Raw genomic sequence first — 23,545 nt, 5'->3', positions numbered from 1 at the left:
CAGTGTTTCTCCCTGACTCATTATATGCATAGTATATATTTTATAGTCAATGGGAACTGAATTAAGTGTTTTCTTTAATCGCTTATGGAAACATTATAATAGATTGGAGAAATACGGACTGACCAGATGTTTCAGTGGCCAAAGTGGCACCAACTGCGTTGTATTCCAATTCGTTATCTGTACTTTCTCACGCCAGTGTTATCGCCGTGTCTAGTGCATTATGGGCAGTTGACTAAAATTAACAGAAATTGTTTTCTATATTCTGTTTGTATGTGCATACAGGTGAGTAGCTGAGTAATTTTTGAAATGAACTGCCAACACTTTCCTGTTGACCATTGCAATCCGTAGCTTGAGCTTAGATGCTCAGGGAGTTTGACTACAGGTTTGGAAGATGCAACCACGCATCTCGCGTTAAACTTCAAACATAAGTTGTGTTAAGGGGCACAAGCTATTTAGCCGATGAAGGACGATTACTTACGGCTAGCCCCAATCAGTGAAATCCTAGGTCCTCAGACCTTGTGCGTTTCAAAAGTTATATTCGCGCCCTCCAATCTCAGAATTCAACTGTGAAGACCTTCTTTTCGTTTATTTACTCAAGATTTACTTTTACGCTGCAGGACTGTTCAGCGTAACAACTGGGTTCATCGTGGGACGATCCAGACAACTTTTCCCCAGTGCGAATCCCCCAAGTGTGTTCATGGTGTGAGCAAAGTATTTATAGTGATACCTGAATTATAATCATATATACATAGAAAGGGCTATATTTCCCGAATAGGGCAAAACGTAATTTCAGCGGCAAAATTTATTAGTGTCCAGTGTTGTATTCATTTCTCTTCGTTATTTTTTTTTCAAAATAGTGTTCTAATAAATAAGTATAGTGTCAATTAATCCAGTGTGTTTTCGTTGTTTGTATGAGTGATATTTGTGTGCGTTATGGTCTGGATGACCGTCTGATCGTCCGTGAGGTTTTCGAGACGAGACACCCGAACCTCTCGGCGCCTAATGCCCATCTCATTATTGAGACCGACGAGCTTTTTGGGAAACAGTTTGTAACCTTTCTTGGAGAGGTCTTCGTCGTCCTGTCCAGGTAAGTTAAAGTATCAGGAGTATACTTATTGGTAATACCACGAGCCAAGGACAGCGAACAGAACCACGCCGGTTACAAATAAATGGACAACGAACTACTGACGGTTACAAATAAATGGCCGCCCGAACAGCGACACGACCTCTAGATGGTTATAAATAAATGGACGCCCGAACAGCGACTTGAACTCAGGACCGGTTATAAATAAATGGAAGCCCGAACAGGGACATGAACACTCAATCGGTTATAAGTGCAGGCGGAAAGGGATTTTCTGACCACCCTGTATAATAATACTTACTAGTAGTACACATTAATAATAATACAAATAGTAACAAAGCTTATCTAATCACCAGCTTCAAAAAAGCTCTCTTTACATTCACAATGTAGTTTTATTGAAAAATTGTTTCATTGTTGTGGATATTCTGTAATTAACTCTGGCAGCACAGACAGTAGGCCCAACAGTGGGAAATGGTAGGCTTGCCAAATGCCAACGTTGGCCCTATGTTGGAATTGGCTTCTTTGCCGAACATTTGCCTACCAACTCAATTACGAAACGTATTTTTCAACTTTATTAGTAATTTCGAAACCATATCGAGCATTAGTCTAGGAAGTGTGCTGCTAGAAAATATAATTCAATAATTTGTTATGTGAAACCTTCTACTTACCTAATGAATAAGCCAAACTGACAGCTATCTGTTGCAGAGCGTAGACACTGCCATAGTGGGCTGCATGTCGAGAATCAACCAATCGTGCCATCAGAGGAACTAACGCTGAATCAACTACTCCTATCCCCAAACCAAGCCCAAAATGCGGGGCCACTAGTTGGCTCATAACACTAGCTGTTGGAATCTGTTGGACAAAGGAAACCAAAAAGAATTAATTAATTTTATCCTTATCATTGTGGGAAATAATTTCTGAGTTAATATGATCTTAAAGTTACATTTTTAAGGATAGTTGGTGCCCATTCGTTTGTGCTCGTATAAGCAAACAATGAAATTGTGTTCTTGTCAGATGAAATCATGTGCATTTTCAAGCAATGGCAAAACCGGAAATATTTCTTGCCGCGTTCGGGCTGGAGACGAGTAAGCTACATAAAATGATGCCTTCTCTGTGGGATACTGTTACACTTATTATAAGATAGAGGTGTAAAGTGGTCTGAGACTGGACTTCTTTCTCTTCTTCTTTTTTGGCTTACATTCTCCTCAGAGATAGGTAGATCGTAGAAGTTGATATGCAAAGGTGTAAGTATTAGGACAATTATAGGATCATTAGATGAGATATGTGGTCGATGTTGGGGTTTTCCAAATCCTTGTATCCTTGTATAAATATCTCAGTGTTAGAATTATTGAATTATTTACTTAAGAGACAAATGTTTAAAAAAGAATTTACTTCTTTCTCTTATAACTTTGGAACAAATTTGAAAATTTCGAATATGTTGACATACTATGCACGTTGTAACATTTCATACTAATTACATGTTCGTTGATTCTTTTATTGTAAGTATTTTTCTTTCATTATTCATCATATTTTTCTTCAGTCCCCTCTTTTTTGTATTTGTTTTTCTTCCGTTTTTGTGTATCAGGGGCGGATCCGGGGGGGGGGGGGGGGCGATCGCCCCCCAGAAGTGATAACTTTCTTTCTTTATATATATATATAAACCCATCCAACAGTTTTGAATTTTTAAAAGTAGCTCTAAGTAGCAGTATTGCAACCCACCGTCCCCCCAGAAGTCCGTCCTGGATCCGCCTCTGTTGTGTATAAATGTTTATGCAATGTCTTATGCTTGCATACTTAAAATGATAAAATTAAAATAATCTTTTAAATATAGATCTCAGACTCTAAAGCTCGCGAATCTTTCCACTAATACCTAGGTATACAAAGAATGGATGAACAATATTTAATACTTCAAGGAGTATTTTCACTTTAAGAAATGAGATGAGATATCTCAGATTCTTCTTGGGAGATATGGTTCGGATGCTGCAATATTTCTTTCATTACATCACTGCTTTGAAATGAAATAAATTCAACTCTGCAATCACTAGTAAAGCTGATGCCATTAGCTTCTTTAATGTATACGCTATTAAGCTGCTGCAGCTTTTCTCTTCTTAATATATCGAAAATCGAAATCCAAGAAATTACGTGGCTAATGTACCAGAAACGAATACAAAAACTAAATAGGGATACTGATAAATCACCGAAACGTTTACGTATGTCAATAATAATTTCAGAAATTTAAATTCTGCTACAATAAACTCACAAATACTTAGAAATTGAAGTTACTAAATATATATGTAGGACATCAGTGGACTCGTTAGTGGATGAATTGTTATCATGTTCAAGTTTAATGTAGTTAGTTCCAAATTCGACCTGAGTTTGACTCCAGGCTCAATTACTCTAGGCAGATCAAACGTAAAATAAATAAATGAAACATTTCAGGGGCAAAGGAATTACTATCCATATATATCTATAGTTTGTAAATAGCTAATGAGTCAGATGTAGACAAACGCATTGAATCACAATTAGCCCGTTTCCCCAGATTTTCTTGTTCACTGTACATTTAATCACCATTCGTATGCACTGACCACCGTACACTTTACTTCCAGGCTGTTAAACCAGTGTTGCCACAGTCCAAGCTCTGGAGTGGGCTGAAAAATAGTATATACCAAATTGAAACAAAAAGGGCTGAAATCATTATTTTATACCAGTAGCATAATGCATGACTCTATAACACGAAACTAAAAGAGGTAAAGTTATAAAACACTCTCCCCCTCTTCCAAGAGTTCAAATAAAGAAAGTGTTCTTTTTAAAAATTACTTTTACATGGAAGTAGATGAAACTTTTCCCGCACCTAGAAAGTATAACAGAAGCCGCAAATTAGAGGGGAAAACAATTCTCTTCGGTATGTATTGTAAGGAAACCAAACGCGCCTCTATTTCAAAGTGACCAATACATCAAAATCGTGTTATGGCCATATATGAACAAAAAATACATAAAAGTAGGAACAAATCAATCATCTCCGATTTCATGTGTAAACAGTATATTATAAGAAAATATTAAAATATAAATTATTGCACTTATTCTCTCTTATTTCACGACCGAAGGAGGATAATAGAATGTAAAAAGAATATAAGGTAAGTAAACTGACAATTGTAAAAAAAAAAAAAAAAAGAAAAGAAAAGAAAAGAAAAGAAAAACCGGTCCAGACTCCTAGAACCTTCCCTGAAAGACATCACCAGAAAGAGATGTAGGAAGAGTCTTACTGATATTTTTGAAAACGTGACAAGTATTTGTTAAATGGTGCTGAATTGGGCAGAATTGTACCAACTTTTTCACAAAAGGGGTTGAAAATGCCAGCGTGGTACCAACGGGCCGTTGAATGACAAAAAGGGCTGAATTTGGTACAATTGTACTAAGTGTGGCAACAGTGCGTTAAACTGTGGTATAAGTTTAATTTTAATAAGTTTACCTTGCATTTCTACCGTATTATCCTTTTAAGAAATATGTGATATTGTACCATTTTACTGTAGTTTTATCTTAGTTTTTCGTCTTGAAATCAGGAAGTCACATTTGTTTAATTAAATTCCATTTGGAAATAAGATTACAATCATTTTTTTAAAAAACAAGTCTGCACTATTTTGAAACGATAGTGGAAAATAAAGTGCCTTACCAACAATGCTGATATGCCGACGAGAATCATGGCAGCCATAGCAATTTTCCAGCATCCTAGCTTGTAGGCAATTACTCCAAAACAATTGGTTCCAACTAAATAGCCAAGACTATCAGGAATAAACACTGTACCCAGTTGCCATTTCTGTAAGTAAAGATGAATCATGAATGAAATGGTTATGCAAGACGATAAAATAACCTTAAAATAAATTACACCAAATGCAGGATATATTATTTGTTTTGAATTTTCAGTTCCATAGTGAACTATTTACAAAGCAAAGTCAAAATAAAGTATTCAAAATAGAAATAATTTCTTTAAGAAACGTTTGCTCCGACGTTTGGCTCTAACAATCGAATATTTATAAGAATAGTCAATATTCGTTACAAAATATTCTTCGTTACTTTATTTTGTAGTGTCAAGTACAGTCAAGTTCTAAAGTAACTGAACACCCGTGGTTTGTTTTCAGAAGTTCTTAACAGTTATTCTTACATAAAATTTGCAGTAGACGAAGAAGCAGGGTTGATTTTCTAAGGAGTTTGGTTTACCAACCGAAACTGCTTTGTATTTATCTTGCCTGTCCAAGTGTCCGTTTATCCGGGAGAAAAATATTGTAATGTTTGGTAGAGTCAAATGATAGACCGGGTGTCTTTTCCCCTTCACCAAGTTTTATTATAAAATATAATATAACAATAAATACAAGTGTCTCTAATTCAATGTCTCTTCCTCAATGACCAAGTGAAGGAATACTAAATGTTTTGCCGGGTGCCCCTTCCACTCAAGGCAGTTTCCAGAACACTTTGGCAGGTTGTAGGTTAGACTTGGATTATAAGTTCAAGATGGATCCCTAGCCCAGTGCGACATAGGGTAAGGAAGAGGTGCTCCTAGTCCACAGCGACATAGGAAGGTAAAGGTAGGCGATCAGTTGGTCGACTGATGCTGGGTCCCTCGGTGGTTCTCCTTTTATTTGTTCTCCTCGGGTCCTTCCGTGAGGTCCGTCTGCTTTCGGTGTTCCTCGGTGTCTTCCGTGTTGGCCTGTTGTCTGCTAGGTTGTTTGTAATCATTAGCACATGTTGAGCTGACACATGCATCTGTTGTGATGTGGGGATTTTTGCAATATCTAAAAATCGATCACCTTCAATTTTGGCCAGGATGTACCAGGGTCAAAAATTGGGAACCGAAATTGTTCATGGAGGAGATCCATCCATTTGATCCGAAGATATGGGCCGGCCATGTATTTCCTTAGGGGAGTTATTATATGTAATCACCCTTTGATAATATACAACCCAACGCTACGTAAACGTCAGTTTGTATGCATAATTCTAGCACTACATTTCAATATTCTAACCAAAACCTTTCAAGTGGTGTACACGTGACACCCGTACTTATTTGTAAGGTTATCAATCTCAATTCATGTTCGAAGTAAATAATAATAATAATAATAATAATAATAATAATAATAATAATAATAATAATAATAATAACTGCCGATGAAGAATAAAATCATAGATTTCAATATTTCAAATTGTCAACCATGCTTCATGAATGAAAAAAGAGCATCGGGAAATAAGCCAAACAGTAAGTAGTAAACCTGGTGTTAAATGCTCTTCACTTGGCGTCAATTTGAACAGTCTCCATAGGTTGGAATATACCGAAATCAACTGTAAAAAGTTTAGTTGATTTTAGTTTAGCGTCCCTTGCAGCAGCGAGGCTATATGAGACGTGGACCTACTGATTAACGTGGAATCCGAACCACATGAGCTTCTGCCGGGAATCTAACCCGGGCCTTCCACGTCAAAGGCGCGTACGCTAACCGTTTAGCCACTAAGGAGCTCAACTGTAAAAAGAACAACGTAAATTCACATTTCTCATACATTTGATAATAAGATCTAGGTTAATATATTAATCAATCATAAACACTTCATTTATTGTGTATCATTACTTTTATTTGAAAGGTCTAATGGTTAGAGCGTTGGACTCACGTCCGCATAATCCCGGTATCGATCCCCAACCGGTGCTTCCCAACTTTTGGTATGCATCGAGCGTCGCGAGGCAAACTGGGTACTCGCGTGAATAAAATATGTGACGACCGCTAGATAGAGAAAGATCCTGTTGCATCTGTTAAAGACACAACGACGTAGTGCATTGATCACATGTTCATTGCTAGATTAGACGCAGTTCAGCCGATCGCTTACAGATGGCGTTGGAGCGACTCAGACCCACAAAAAAGTCTGTTACTCTAAGTGGTTTGGTCTGGTTTGTAACTTGATATAAATTTCAAGTATATCATGCCAAGCTTTGTTATTGGTTAAAAAAAAAAGACAACAGCTGATACAAACTCTCAATATTAATTACTTAATTAATTACACCTGCAAAACTCTGTATGCTAAAATTATGGCATACATGCATCTGTCTGACACATAGGATTTTGAATGAGTTGTGATCCTTTGCCAAAGTTATTGCTCTCAGTAAACAAAACATTTTGAGGATCATTGACTAATAATACAGTTACTAATAATATACATTGACTAATAATGTAGGTTATCATGGTGGCTGGAGTGTTATTAACAACACAGGCTATATGTTTGTGGTGGTATCTTTATTTTCATATTCCTTCGTTCATACACCTAGATTTTTAAAACTACCTCTATGTTATATTCATACTACAAGATTAGCATCTACTCTGTGTCAAATCGGTCACATCGGGCCTGTGTTAACCGCAAAACCGGATCCCTGGTGTTGAAGTAACACTAGGAATGGCCAGAACCGATTCCTGGTGGAACCGGTTTTCGGGCCTTATCGAATCCGGTTCTAGAAGATCCGGTTCCGGAACCGTTTTTTCGGATACAGGTCTGGAACCGGTTCCCAAGATCCGGTTCTGGAACCGGGTTTTCGGACCCAGGTCTGGAACCAGTTCCGAATCCGGTTCTGAATACCGGATCTCCAAGAGCCAGTTCCTCGTGGAACCGGTTCCGCTGGAACCAAAACTTTGTGACCATCCCTACGCTAAACCCGAGCTTCTGGGAAGCTGTAAACAGTATGCTAGATGAAATGGTGGAAGCGACAGGTAGGCGCCCAGGCGGCGGCCGCTTGTCTCATTTGGCTAAATAAACTGGGTAACTGGCAAACTCATTGGCTAAATAGGCAAACTGGCCAACTCATTTGGCTAAACACCCACTGGTGGACCAATTTTTTTTTCTGGGGGCACAAGCGGGTCTGGGTGGGGAGGGTAAAAGCGCATGGTCCTCTTTGCATTTTTTGAAGGTGAATTTTGTGCCTCCTTTATGGGTCTTTGGGGGCTTTCGGATCCAGATCTGGAACCGGTTCCTAAGATCCGGTTCTGGAACCGGGTTTTCGGATCCAGGTCTGGAACCAGTTCCTAAGATCCGGTTCTGGAACCGGGTTTTCGATCCAGGTCCGGAACCGGTTCCAGAATGGTTCTGAAAACCGGATCTCCGAGAACCGGTTCCTCGCGGAATCGGTTGCGCCGGAACCGGAACTTTGTGGCCATCCCTAAGTAACACGACAAAATGGTAGATATGCTCGAACCACTGGCCTGTGTTAAAACGTAGCTTGCTGTCTAGGTCTGCCACGCTAATAGTCAAGTGAGAGTCCCATAAAAAATATACGTGAAAAATAATGAAGTTGATTCCTAAACTTTGAGAGTATTGTCATACGTAAGTTAATTACGTATTTTTAGACGTGTTAATTGTTATTACAAACATGTAAAAGAAAGAAAAGTATGTTTTAAGAATAGTCATGAAGTGCTCTAGAAAACGAAACTTTCAAAGGAGCAAAAATAATTTAAGTGATCCTGTTACCTGATCGTCCGTCTCAAGGTTGAGTAAACAATTTGATATGATGTCAGAACAATGACTAATAGTGATCACAATAAAACGATCAACTTCTGAGAAAAGATCATACGACTGAAACAGGACGTTGGAAACATGATATTACTACTACAGGTTGTTTAGTAACTCTTGGAAATTCCATAATCTCAAGAAATGCTTCCATTTTAAGTGGTGCAAAAGAAACTGTAGGATTCTGTTTAAGTAGTGTGTACTGGCGTTGTAGGATGTCAAAAAGCATTCACTTCGTTAAAAAAAAAAAAAAGAAGTTAATACCAATTACGTCTAGCAGACACTTCGTTTCCCCGAAATTTTTGTTTGTCCTAGCAGCCACTCGGGTAAATCTCATCATGGATTGTTCACTTATTATCAAAGCATATTCAATAAGGCGATTCATTTAAACTTATTCATACTAGATTACGTAAATTAGGTTATATAGAGAAACTTAATAATATTTTGATTACACAGTAAATTTTCCCGGCTCTTGCCGCTGATCTAATGACTACCGCCTTTGGTGTATGCAGTACTGGATTCGATTCTGATGGATTTAAAAGGAATTGAGTTCACTAGAGGGAAACTTGCTAAGCACTAGAGCAGGGTTTCTCAATCTGGGGATCACGAAGATAAGCAGAAGAGATTAATATAATTAGAATCTAGTACTGGAAAATATTTTTAAATATTATTTTGAATTGACGGCCTTGGATATCTTCTAATAGACATTTTTATTTTTTATACATACTGTTAAGAACTACAAAAAACAGGTCTACTAAACATTTTCAATAGGTGCAGAGTTCTTTAAAAATAAATTTAAATAAAAGAGATACGATATGAAATTAATGAGAACTGCATATTGAAATACCAGAAAAATACAAATACAACAAAACCTGCATATTGAAGTACAATCAAAATTGAAACTAATGAGATACCTGAGGATGGTGTGATTTCACTTGTGCGGCAATGTCCGGTTCAATCTTCATAACGCACATTATCAAGTCATTTAAAATACTCAATAACTTTTTTAACAACTGCCCAAGTTTTTTAAACCAAAATTAGAAATCATTTCATTTTTTTTATCATATGACCTAAAATTAAGGGAATTTAAAGTTTTAAAATTTTCAAACGGCTTCCATTTTGAAACAGAATGACGGATCGAATTCAATATTTGTAATATGAATATACTGACGAAATTTAGTTTTATACCATTTGCTTTTTATCCACTATATATAAGAAATGGATTCTACTCCTATCCATGGATTCTAAATGGATATCTTGAGATTTCCGCAGTAGGTATATTAAAAATCCCACACAAGCTTATTACAAACCAGAAATTGAGGTGTTTGATGCAATAAGGGCGTAAGTCTGAAATAAGCATTTGGGGAAACACGATGTTGAAAATTTAAGTGTTTTTTTTTTTTTTTTTTTTTTTTGCATAAAACCATGTAATATGCAGCATTTTATTCCGATATTGAATTGAAATGTTACCCAGGCTAAACAAGCATGGCAAAAGCCGCAAATGCGTTTGATGCCAAAAGGGTGTAACCTCGCTTACGCCCTTATTACATCAAACTCATCAATTGTAAAGAGGATGCTGGCAAAAGAAGTGATAAAATGGGGTCGTGATTGGATAGTGAGAACCACTGATTTAGAGCAACGCGGAGGGCTTTGGATTTGAGCTTAACGTCCCTTTCAACATCAATGGTATATGAAACCCGGACCTACAATTTAACTTGGTATCCGAATCACATGAGCTTCCATGCCGGAATGGAACCCGGGTCTTTCACTCCTAAGACCGTACGCCACCCACATAGCCACGAGGAAACTATCGGTTCCTGATGGGAAAGCATTGATCGCTTTACTTGTGGTTCGGTTTCCACTTTAAGCCGTAGGTTCACAACTCATAGAGCTTCGATCCTAAAAAGAGACGCCCAACTTGAACCAGCAAATACAGTGTATCCATAAAGTCGCGCAACTCAAAGTTTGATTGCGTATATCTTTTGATCTAAGAATGATAAAGACCTGAGACTTGAAACAAATGTAAGCATGTTCTATGTAGATATTTTCGAAATCATGACCAATGCTGGGACTTGTAACGTTTTAGTGTAGTAGCGAAAGAAATTAGGTAAATATAAAATGAAGAATGTGCAAAATGAAGAAAATCAATATTCATTTGCAGAAAACTGATTTCCTGCGGGTAAATTCCTGTGTATATGTACAGTATGCATCAACATTTATCCGTTGGTGCGAAAATGTGACACGGTTGATGCAATGTTGCCATATAAAAAGGCTATTTAATACAAGTCCGTACAATGGGTGTTTTGTTTTACAAAAACACGGCTCCTGGCAACACTGTTGTTACAGCAAAATTACTGCAACAGGTGTGTTTTAGGTTAATTAATGATAAGCAATGAGAATGTGCACATAATTGACAACATGAATTTTTATTCAAAAATCTGCGATATCAAAACGTTACAGGTCAGCATTGGTCATGATTTCGAAAATATCTACATAGAGCATACTTACATTTGTTTCAAGTCTCAAGTCCTTATCATTTTAGATCAAAAGATATACGCAACCAAATTTTGGGTTGCGCGACTTTACGGACATACTGTAGTATAAGCATTTCGTGTATAACTATAAAATAACAGTAATTAATGCCACATCAATTGGGATAGATTAATGGAACTGTATTCTTACCCTCTTCAAGACAAAATTATTATATTTTAATTTCATATGCATACTTGTGCATTTACTTAAGCCATAGAGAAGCACGGTGGCTTAATTAGTAGAGCGCTTATCTCTGATGCGTAGGGTCCGTGTTCGATTCTCGGCTAAGTAAGTTCGTGATGAACAACATTGTGTCTGTGGGTTTTCTCGGGACACTGCCGTTTCCTCCCACATTTTTATCCCACCAAATTCTTCCAACATCATTCACGTGCCCTAATCATCGTCTCTCTGAGCCTAAAAGCGCATAAACGTGGGACGTTAAACTGGAATATTTAATTTTACTTTTTTCTAAAGTTGTTCATGAAATGTTTATTTATGAAATATGAACGTAATCAGCTGAGCAGATTTTCTTTTAAAGAATACACTGGGGCCGCGGTGGCTCAGTGGTAGAGCGTTCTCCTCTGGTGCTAGGTGTCTTGGGTTCAAACCCTGCTCCCGCCAAGTGAACTTTGTGGTGGACAAACACCGTATGTGTGGGTTTTCTCGGGGTTCTCCCGTTCCCTCCCACTTTCTTCATTCTACCATTTCGTTCATTACTCATCATCACCGTCTCCTTTAGCATAACCGTGGGACGTAAAACTCAAAAATTCATTTCATTTTTTAAAGAATACACTTTTCAATTGAGAACTTGGAGTAGTCAATTTTGAAGAAATTACTCTCCCCAAGAGAATACTATTGGTTGTGATTTTTTTTTTTAAACGTGAAACTATTTACCCCATACGATAGTGTTAGTTTCCTCTTTACGAAATAAATGAACAAAGTCGCTTCAGATATTTTTGAAAAATCTTCCAAAAGCAACTCACTCCAAGAGAAAACTCTCTCTTGTGGACCTTTAAAAGGAAAAAAAAAAGTGTCTTATACCATATTGTTGAGTTATTATTCAAATACTTATTTTTGAAATATGAACAAGATAGCGTAAATCGTCTTTGACTTGCCCCTAAATTAGCCCTCCTGCTTTATCCCTTTAGAAAAACAAATTATAGTGTTTTATAAGCTTGGTAATGGAATATGGATTTATGAAGTACGAGTATAAACTAAATTGCCAGTAGAGATGAGTAGGGATAGTGGTGAATCTATCCAACGTGTGTGGCCCTAGAACAAAGGATTGCAGACAATTACCTATTGTATTCGTAATAGTGAAGCACCAGCGGGGTGCCGGGAGACAATGGGTAGAGAGTATAGTGCTATAGAAATACACTATTGTTGAAATGACATATGATGACAGGTAATGGCTGTTGTACTATTGTATGTATAGTAGTGACATAAAAGAGAATAATAAAAGAGAAACCTTGGGAAAATTAATGAACAATGGTGTTTTGTTATAAAGAATAATAAAAGAGAAACTTTGCAGATGTATATAAAGAGAAACCTTGGGAAAATCAATGAACAATGTGAAGCTTGTTATAAAGAATAATAAAAGAGAAAAACATGCAGGTGTATGTAAAGAATAATAAAAGAGAAACCTTGGGAAAATCATTGAACAATGCTAGCTTGTTATAAAGATTAATAAAAGAGAAACCTCGCAGGTGTATGTAAAAATAATAAAAGAGAAACCTTGCAGCTGTATGCGTTAAAGAATAATAATTTACGTGCTGAACAATAGCGGATTGTTATAAAAAGACTTTTTAACCTGGCAGCGGAAACGCGGACGCGGCGCGGAAAGGTGCGGGGACGCGAACGGTTGGGCGCGGATGGTAATAAAGTTGAAAATGAAGTAAAAGAGAGGACCTTGAACGTATATATGAAAAGAATTTTGGGATTTTTTTTTATTGTTAGTGCAAAGAAAAGTTTTTATGTTTTTTGTATTGTGTTATTAACATGCTTAAATATTGTTTTGAAAAGGAATAGGTGACTTGTATGAACTTGATGGTATTAGAGGACGCCATCTTGTTTGTTGGAACTGTTTAAATACGAGAGTTTTGGAAAATGTTGTATGTATTTTAGCTATGGCTGCTATACAGAAAGAAGATTTTGTGTACGCGGATGAAGAGACGTTGTTTTCTCCGCCATCTGTGGAGCATAACCCGAATACCGAGAATAGCATTTTATCGGTAAATAGCAGAGCAGAGTCTCCAGACAGTGTAAAAACTATTTATTTATCATCATCTTCGGATGATGATGATGATAATAATATTGATATTGAAGAAGATGAAGAATTTGTGGGAGGATCACCATCCTTACTATCGAGGACATCAAGGTTGTGGAGGTTGAATTGCCGCTGCAGTAATTATAAAGTGGACATGAAGTGTATTGTGAAAGCGATTAAAGAGTGGGAAACAGATAAAATGTTAATTTGTAGCGGATGTTATGAAAGTGTTAACAATCAAATGGGCGATGAATGTTTATTCATGACTGATGAAGAATTGATGGAACGTGCCATATCAACTTTAATAGATATAGAAGTTGAAGAACTGTTTTATACATATGCCAAATCGCATATAATAGGCATATGTACTCAAGAATTGTTTTATGAATTATACTATGATTTGGTTGAAGAAAGGGATAAGACATTTTTAAGTGATGTAATTGAAATTTTTAGAATGAAAGACAGAAAACATGTGTGAACTGAACTACAGATGAAAAGTGAACCTTATGTTAGTGTTTGTGTAAAGACAGAAAAAAGTGAAAGAAAGAATTAAATGTACTCAAGAATTGTTTTATGAACTATACTATGATTTGGTTGAAGAAAGGGATAAGACATTTTTAAGTGATGTAATTGAAATTTTTAGAATGAAAGACAGAAAACATGTGTGAACTGAACTACAGATGAAAAGTGAACCTTATGTTTGTGTTTGTGTAAAGACAGAAAAAAAAGTGAAAGAAAGAATTAAATTTTAAACTTTTAATTATATATGTATACATATTACGTATTTTGAAAATAATTTTTTGTGTATCGTATAGTGAACAACATATAAGTGCATACTTACGTTTTAATAATAATAATATTTATTGTGAACAATGTTTATTTTATTATGATATTGGAAATTTTGCTGTAGGATATTTATCCAACGATATAACTTTGAATGATTTATTTGAAGAACATGATACTGAAATTTTAAGTATAATTTTTACACGCAAAATGCGTGATCATCGAATTTGATGTTACGTTTTTTTGTTAGAAAACAAGATGCAACCTTTTATTGTAAAGGTGTAGAAAAAAAATCACATGTATTAAAAATATTTTTGTAATATTTAAAATTTTTATAACATTAATTGTATTGTATACAAAGAAGAAATAATAATTATTATTATTTTATGTATTGAATGAAAATAACATCAAGTTTTTTTGTTAATGTAATTTTATTGTATTGTATTGTGATGAAAATATATAGAAATAAACTTATGCATTATAATAATTTTTCTTGTTTTTGTTTTTAAAATGAGTAATGAAATAAATAATTAGAAAAATTTGAAAATGATTGCAAGTAACATTTGTTTGATATTTATTTTCTTTTGCATTTACTTATATTATTTTACAATTAGTATTGTTTCACACGCTTGCATTTTTTTAATTTTTCATAATATTATTTTACATTTTAAGAAAATATTTAAAGATAAATAGAAATAATAATAATAAAATATATACGTATATAAAAGTTTAATACTTAAATAATTTATGTTGAAAACAAATGATTTTTGAAAATACTAAATTACTTGAACACTTTGTATTGCCGTGTTAAAAATTGCAAAGAAAACTTTACATTTATATTTTATTGTTTGTTTTGGATAAACTTTTTTTTGTATTATGTAAAAATGTTTGGAGAATTTGTTTTACTAACTAATTTTTTTATTTTTAAACTTACGTATTATTATCATAACTGTTTTACGAAAAGTATTTATTTAATATTGCGTAATAAATTACACGACCATGTTGTGTGAACTAATAATAAAATGTGCAAAACATATATTAATATTTATTGTTTTGAATATACAACACAATTTTATTTTGTTTGATGAAAAATACATGTAAACATACATACATACCTGCATAATGAAAAGTAAAAAACATATGTTGCAGTTGGAAGCTCTGTTAGCCAATGGAAACTATATTTACCAATGGAGAGTAAAATACTAACTTATAACACGCATGAGCATTTGTTAAAAGTTTATACGCATGCGCAAATTTATTTGTGAAAAGGAAAACACATGTTGGAGTTGGAAGCTGTGGTATCCAATGGAAAGTAAATATAAGTTTGTAACACGCATGCGCATTCGTTAAAAGTTCATACGCATGCGCAAATTTATTTATGTATACACAGGAACAATACTTAAATAGTATAGTATTTGTGAAGATGTGTAGTAGAAAAGTATCCCATTCCGAATATATTTCGCCACGAGAGAAAGAACTTAAACTTGTTAATAGGAAGAAAGTTATTTGTGAGGTGAAATTATTACATTCTAATGAAGAACATTGTAATTCGTTTAGAAGATTTTATCGAAATGATGATGAAATACAATTTGAAAAAGTGTATCCTAATACAGATATTGAAATTCGTGAATTAGATATTATAAACTGTAAGTGCAATCGCTTTAAAGTAAGTAAGTTGTGCATAAAAGAACTTTTTGAAAATTATAAACTGAATGAACCACTACTTTGTTCTGCTTGTTCATTAAGAATACCAGATGAGCGCCTTCATTTATGTTTATTAGCATATAATAATCGATTAAAACGTTCTGTGTGGGAATTTGTAATTAAGAAGACAACTCGTGACATAGTGTTTAAACTGTATTTGAAGAAACATTGTTTACACGATAATTACAAACAAAACAAAACGCTTTTAAATAGATTTAATTTATCATATGAATCACTCACATTTTGTGATAGTTATATTTCTGAGTTAGTGGAAGTGTTTTTAAAAAGTGACAAAAATGCCTACAGGAATCAGACCGTGTATGTATAATTGCACTTCTTTTTTTGTGAATGAACAGTGCGTGTTGGATTGTATTTCAAGATGGAAACCAGAATATAAACTAGTATGTGAAGGATGTTTCGAAAACTCTCATATTATAGAACACCATGATTGTATTACTTGTGAATATGAAATGATGTGCTTTAATGCATGGTGTGTTATGGTACGAGGTCGTACTTTTGATGAACTGTATGAAATTTTTTCATCATATCATGATATTGAAATAGATGATTGGACCTTTGTTTATATGTTATATAATATTTTATTAAACAAAAATTATGTTGATTTAATTACAGAGCTTTTGTTAAAAAAAGATTTTGCTTACAATTTTTATAATTTTTTTTAATTTGTTTGATGTGTTAGTGAAATAAGTAAACGAAGTAAAAGTTATACATTGTAAATATAGTAAATTTGAAAACAATACTTATTATAATTTTAGTATGATGAAATTGTTTTCATGTACATGAATTTAAAATTAAAATAGAATATAACATTACATATTTATTTATATGTAATCAGTTTAAATTATATGAAAAATAAAAATATTATTTCTATAAAAGTATTTTTGTTATTTTTTATTTGTTTTAAATACCTAGTTTGTAATTTTTGTACGCACAAATAGTCTGTAATGTTATGTGCAAACGGATTTAGTTGTAATTTTGCACGCATTGGAATTTATTTTACATACATGATTTTATTTTATATTTGTGCATAAAATTGAATTACATAATTATTTTAATATCATTAGGTAAATTATTAAAAAAAAATGAAATAACATTTGTAAAGAAAAAAACTTTTCAAAGGTAAGTAGAAAAGAACTATTGTTTATATTAATACTTTAATATGATAAGAAGAAATTTTTAGCATCGAGTTTGTTTTTTAGTATACGTAAATATTATTAGCACAAGTTTTACAATAACTTTTTTATTACGCAAGAGAATAACTATTAATGAAAAAAAATAAGACACAACGTTTACAAAAAGTTTACGAGAAATTATTATAAACGTTATTCGTTTATGCTATTGATATTTTCGTTAACAGTTTATTTTAATATTTCCCTAAAAGTATAACAGTAGGAATAAAAAAAAAAGATTTCTTAGTAAACATGTATTACAAATATTGCAACTTAAAAAGTTGAAATCGCATATTACATAGTAATAAAAATACTGAAAAAAAAAGTATTAATCATCTGATACCTAAAGATAGTTTTTATGGTGGAATGTTTTAATGCCTTGTACGAATGTATCAGCGAAGAGTTTGTGGCATATTATGATATTACCAGTCTTTACCCCTGGGTGATGGCACGTAAACCTATAATATACAAGGGGCCTGACTTTCCAGAAGTGCAAAGTATTTATGGATTAGTTAAATGTACCTCCCAAAGACTTATATTTTACAATTTTACCATATACATGTAATGATCGCCTTTTGTTTGGGTTATGCCGTACGTGCATGGAACAAAGTGCCAACAACTGTATGCATAATGATGCCGAGCGTGTCCTTACTGGTACATATTGTACTCCTGAACTTCATGTGGCTTTAGATCTCGGATACAAAATTCTACAAATTATTGAAATTTGGGAATTCAAATTATCTGATTCAGAAAATAATCTGTTTAAAGATTATGTCAATTCCTTCTTAAAAATGAAACAGGAGTCTTCAGGATTTCCTAGCTGGTGCAAAACTAAACAAGATCAAGAAAAATATATTACAGACTATTATGAACATGAATGCATTCAGTTAACGGAAAATAACATTCAATCAAATACCGGTCTAAGATATATTTCCAAAATATTTCTCAATTCCTTGTATGGGAAATGGGGACAAAGAACAGATTTATCTCAATCTGTAATTGTAGATACTCCAGAAAAATTTTTAAGTTATCTATGGGCACCCCAATATGAGGTACAAACTGTATTGCCTATTGGAGAGCGGCATCTCATTGTATCATATAAAAACATTGAAAACAAAAACAAGCCATGGAAATTTTCCAATGTTGTCCTTGCAGCCTTTATCACATCGTGGGCGCGTCTAAAACTTTACGAATTACTAACAGCTATAGATCCTGATCGTGTAATGTACTGCGACACTGATAGTATTATGTTTGTACAGCAACGGAATGAAAAGCCTCCACTTTCTTTGGGTTCCTATTTAGGTCAGTTAACTAATGAAGTTCCTGATGGCTGGGAAATTGATGCCTTTATAGGCTTAGGGCCAAAAAATTATGCCTATAGAATGAAAGAAGTTCAAACAGGGAAAGTAGATTATGTATTTAAAATTAGAGGAATTACTTTAAATCATCGTACACGACAAGAAATTAACTTTGATCATTTTTATCAACTAGTTCGAGATAAAGCTGACAAAAAACAGTTACACAATCCAGGAAGAATTGTTCGTAAGCCTGGGTTTGTCATCGTATCCAAGTCTGAAACTAAAACACATCAAAAAGTTCAAAATAAAAGACGACGATTAAATTATAATAGTATTACTGACTATAGAACATTGCCATATGGTTATCAAAGTATTAAGTGCGTGAAATGAATGGTATTCTGTATATATGTAAATAGTAAACTGTCTAAAGGTATCATGATGTCCATAAGTTTTGCTATCTGTTGGTACTTGTACGTATATATCATGTAAATATCTTATTTAAATATATCTATATATGTATATCAATATGTCAATATTGGAAAATACAATAAAGCGTTACAAATTATAATAATATGTTTTATTTTTCCAAACAACTATTGATATCATACGTAGTATTTTTATTCTATATAAGATAAAGGAACAATACCTATGCTTCATATAAGATTATTTATCATATTTTATGTTGCTACAATAAATGATGGTAAGTTGAAAACCATGTTCATGTCACAATGTCTACTATAAGGTGAACAAACATCTTAGAAGTAAGTACAAATATATGGCATTAGAATACTGTAGTGAAAAGATGTCTATATGTAAATGGGTTATACCACAGTGATATCCTTTGTGCTTCAAATATCCGTAGAACATCTATGGCATGCTTACACATTTTAGTATTTTTTCGGAACATCTTTGGTATGCTCACACGAAGTGTTCGAGTAATTTATTACGAGAGGTTAAGTAAATAAGGAGTTTGAGTAACAAACGATCCAACTAAAATTCCAAAGGAAACGATGGAATAAAATATATGAGAGGTTAAATAAATAATGAGTTTGCACAACAAACAAACCAATAAAAAATTAACACCGAAGTTTTTGCAGAACTGAATATTTGCATAACAAAAACATTAACTAGTTTAAACCGGTTTAATCACCTGCAGCAAAGCAAACGAAACAATACAATAAAAAATACAAGAAGATAAATAAATAAAGAGTTTGCACAGCAAACGATCCAATAAAAATTAGGAGTTTGCACGTCAATTTAAATACGATCACACTCTATGAGTGTTCTATTAAAAAAAAAGCAACTAAAATTTACAAACTACATCATATTGTGTAATATTACTGTTACTAAATTTAAAATATGTTAAAGCACCTGTGTACGAGATTACAAAACGAAATGCGTTTGGGTACGAGACTACAAACTGTGTTGTAGCTTATACAAGTAGTAGTGTTATACTCCGTGTTAATATTATAATTATTATTTTTTAACGGTAATTAAATTATATTTAATGCAAAGTATACGTATACTAAACGTGTACGGTAAATCATAATACATTTTTATGTTTATGTTCGGAACCGTTTGTGTAATACATGTATAAACATGTACACAAAATGTAAATAAACTGTTATGTTTATGTTCGGGAATGTTCGGAAAACTTCGGTTAAGTTCGGAACCATTCGTGTTGTACATTAACCAATATGTACACAAATTGTAAATAAACTCTTAGGTTTATGTTCGGCAATGTTCGGAAAAGTTCGGTTAAGTTCGTGTTAACTTGTTTAAATTTTTAATTATTACTGTTTTTAAAAATAATGTATACTAGATTAATGCATAGAAAACACATTAAAATCCATCCGCCATGTTTGTTTCTTCAAAGAACGCCACCTGTACCATAACATTCACATTAGTGTGTATAAGACTGTGCGTGTGTGTACATGTGCCATAGCAAGTTACCGAGTGTTGTTTGTCCGGCAATACCCCGCGCAGTTTCCGGGCGGCAATATTTTACGCGTTCCGCGTCGCGAAAACCTTTTTCCGGGCGCAAATACCGCGCGGCGCGCACCGGTCGCGGTAAAAAACGTGCGGCGCGTACCGCTCGCGGTAAAAAAACGCGCGGCGCGTACCGGTTGCGGTAAAAAACGCGCAAAAATGGTATTTATTTTAGTAATATTATTCATTTTACCTATTCATATGAAAATATATCTTTTAATAAACATATTTCCAAAGTTTGAAAAAAATCGACGCCATATTGTTTATGCAAATTCATTAAATTTTTATTTTCAAGTTACATTGTTCTAATCTGTATAGTCGTGTTCATTAGGTCCTTACGATTAAGAAAATACCTTTCTTTTGTTTGTACGACCAATAGTTTGGTCAAAAAAGCGAAAAAATAAAAAACTATACTTTTGAAACACCCTGTATATAAATTTCAAAAAAAAATAAAAATTGTTCAAATGTCTCATGTAGGGTGTCTTTCTATATAGATTTGGACCTGATAAATCGATTTCTGATGTCCATTTTGTCATACGATGAACCATTTAGGATTTATGAGCATTTAAAATTATTTTCAAGTTACATTGTTCCAATCTGTATAGTAATGTTCGTTAGGTCCTAACGATTAAGAAAATAGCTTTCTTTTCTTTCTACGACCAATAGTTTGGCCAAAAAAGCGAAAAAATAAAAAACTATACTTTTGGAACACCCTGTATATAAATCGAAAAAATAAAAATTGTTCAAATGTATCGTGTAGGGTGTCTTTCTATATAGATTTTGACCTGATAAATCGATTTCTGTAATCCATTTTGTCATACGATCAACCGTTTAGGATTTATGAGCATTTAAAATTATTTTCAAGTTACATTGTTCTAATCTGTATAGTAATGTTCGTTAGGTCCTAACAATTAAGAAAATAGCTTTCTTTTGTTTCTACAACCAATAGTTCGCCCTAAAAAGCGAAAAATGTAATGTTACAGCCCTACATGTCCACCCGCCACTGTTAGCCCCCACAAAAAATTGTTCAATTTTATCATGTAAGGTGTCTTTCTATATAGATTTTGACCTAACAAATCAATTTCTGTAATCCGTTTTATCGTATAATCAATCGTTTAGGAGCTACGCCCATTTAAAGTTATTATACGGAAAAAAAATCTTAGTCTTTATGCATCAACGCCACCTATATAGCAACACATGTCAGTACCATTCATGCTTTTGTTCAGTTAACATCACATCGTATCAGCCTCGTCTTATTTGGACAACCGGCATTTCCTTATACGTTTACCGACGAAATCATTTTGTCGTTTCCCGTCTTTTTTTTTTCTCGCCATATTTTACTTGTTCGTATATGCTTCAAACATTGAAGAGGATAACATTCTGTGTTAGGTAAGTATCAACATTTCTATACTTTACATGTAGTTTCGCATACAATGTAATGCAGCTTTACATATTTAAAAAAACAAAAAAAATAGTCACTTAGAATTTCAATAAACCGCACGCATATACGCCACTGATATCAACATATAAATTATTTATTTTCGTTCATTTGCTATTTCTTTTCTCATGGCTTACACAAACTTTTGCAGTTTCTGTGTTCAAAACAAGATTTCACCGTTCCTTTTAAAAGACCATAAATTCCTTTGCATTCAGCTAGGAATAAAAAAAAAGGCCTGAAGCAGGTTAACCCCGCGCCTTCCCCCTGTCTTCCGCTCAGCAGCGCACGTATGCATGCTTCGCTCTACCTCTCTTGCTCTTTTCGTTAAACTGTTCCCTGCACGTCTCCTCTCCTCTTACGCACCCAACGCATTTATCCAAGCTTGCTCTCTCTCTCTCTCTCTTCCTCTTTTCGTCAAAGTAGAAGCACCAAAATCCTCCCACCCCTCTCCTCTCCTCTCACGCACCGAACGCATTTATCCAACCTTGCAAACATTCTCTCCCTATCTCCCTCTCTTTATCGCATACACTCTTTCCGTAAAACACCCTTCGCGTCTCTATTGCTCTTTCCTTCAAACTACAAACACCCCCTCCCGCCCTCGCTTCATAGCATGCATTCAGCGTATATGCATGCTTCCCATATTATTTCTCTCTCTCTCGCTGTCTTATGGTAGGTAACCTATCCGTTCACTATTGGCCTTCTTGGTGTTTTAAATATCCACAAAATACACAACATTTCTGGTTTCCGTATTTCAATCTTCACAAATAAGCCTCATAACAACGGTTCTATCTGACATTTATGCAATAAATTTACGTAAGATTTCTTTTTTTTTAAGTATCATACATATCCAGTGGAGTCTTGTACACATAATGATTTTTTATGCCATATTTTTCAAATTAATCTATTAAAATGCAACAAACGATAAAATATGGAAATAATCCATAAACTGTAAAACATAAAAATCCCGTGAAAATTATGAGTTATATATCAAAATTTTAAGTAAATTTTGCACTTAGAAACAAACTTGGTCTTGATTTTCAGTGTTCCTTCAATCAAGATCAAAATACGTTACCAATACACATTCTATAAAGCTTCAATAGCATTTTTAAGGGGGGACAAACAAAATTATTTTAAAAATCGGGTAGCAAAAAAGAGGTGAATTTTATTTATCTTTCTTGTTCTTAATATTATTATTATTTTCATTGCATATAAAATTAACTAACTAAGTCTATGACCTATGGAACCCAGAGGTTCACACAAGCTCTTCACTGACTTCTATCCGTACCCAATTGTATACAGTTTGTACTTTGTATTCCAATTTCTGCGAAATTCATCTTAATATTTTCCTCCCATTTGTGCATAGGTCTTTCTATTGGTCGTTTTTCTATAAGTCTACCAGTCAAGACTTTGAAAGCATTCTATTAAACCTATATGACATGCTCAGCTAAGCCTCCTAGACTTGATAACCCTAACAATGATGGGTAATTCTATAAACTATGTAGTTCCTCAATATCAAGCTTTTGCCAATCCCCCATTCTTATTCCTTTTAGCTTCCTAGGATTCTGTTTTCAAATACTTCACTGAGAGTAAGAGATTATGTGTGAGAACAATTTCAATGCATATAGTTTACGAAAAATTGTCTTCATATAAGTATAAAGGAAAAAGTAGAAGGAAAGTAATGAATAGGAAGAATAAGATAAGCATAATTTAAAAAAAAAAACAGAGTTAAAATTATTT

The 23,545-nt window shown here is 33.9% G+C and overlaps 1 protein-coding gene across 1 annotated transcript in view; it reads right to left on the bottom strand.

Moving 5' to 3' along the window:
* Positions 1-23,545, bottom strand: part of LOC145667106 (synaptic vesicular amine transporter-like) — an 86,978-nt gene that overhangs the window by 13,446 nt on the left and 49,987 nt on the right. The window contains exons 7-8 of the mRNA XM_081734846.1: positions 4,752-4,895; positions 1,750-1,933 (exon numbers count right to left, since the gene is read on the bottom strand). Coding sequence (XP_081590972.1) covers positions 1,750-1,933; positions 4,752-4,895 — 328 coding nt within the window. The remainder of the gene's footprint in view (positions 1-1,749; positions 1,934-4,751; positions 4,896-23,545) is intronic.

The sequence above is a fragment of the Thermobia domestica genome, chromosome 12 (genome assembly GCF_964235325.1).
Source record: "Thermobia domestica chromosome 12, izTheDome1.hap1.1, whole genome shotgun sequence".
Taxonomy (NCBI): Eukaryota; Metazoa; Arthropoda; class Insecta; order Zygentoma; family Lepismatidae; genus Thermobia; species Thermobia domestica.
This window is presented reverse-complemented; position numbering and strand designations above follow the sequence as displayed.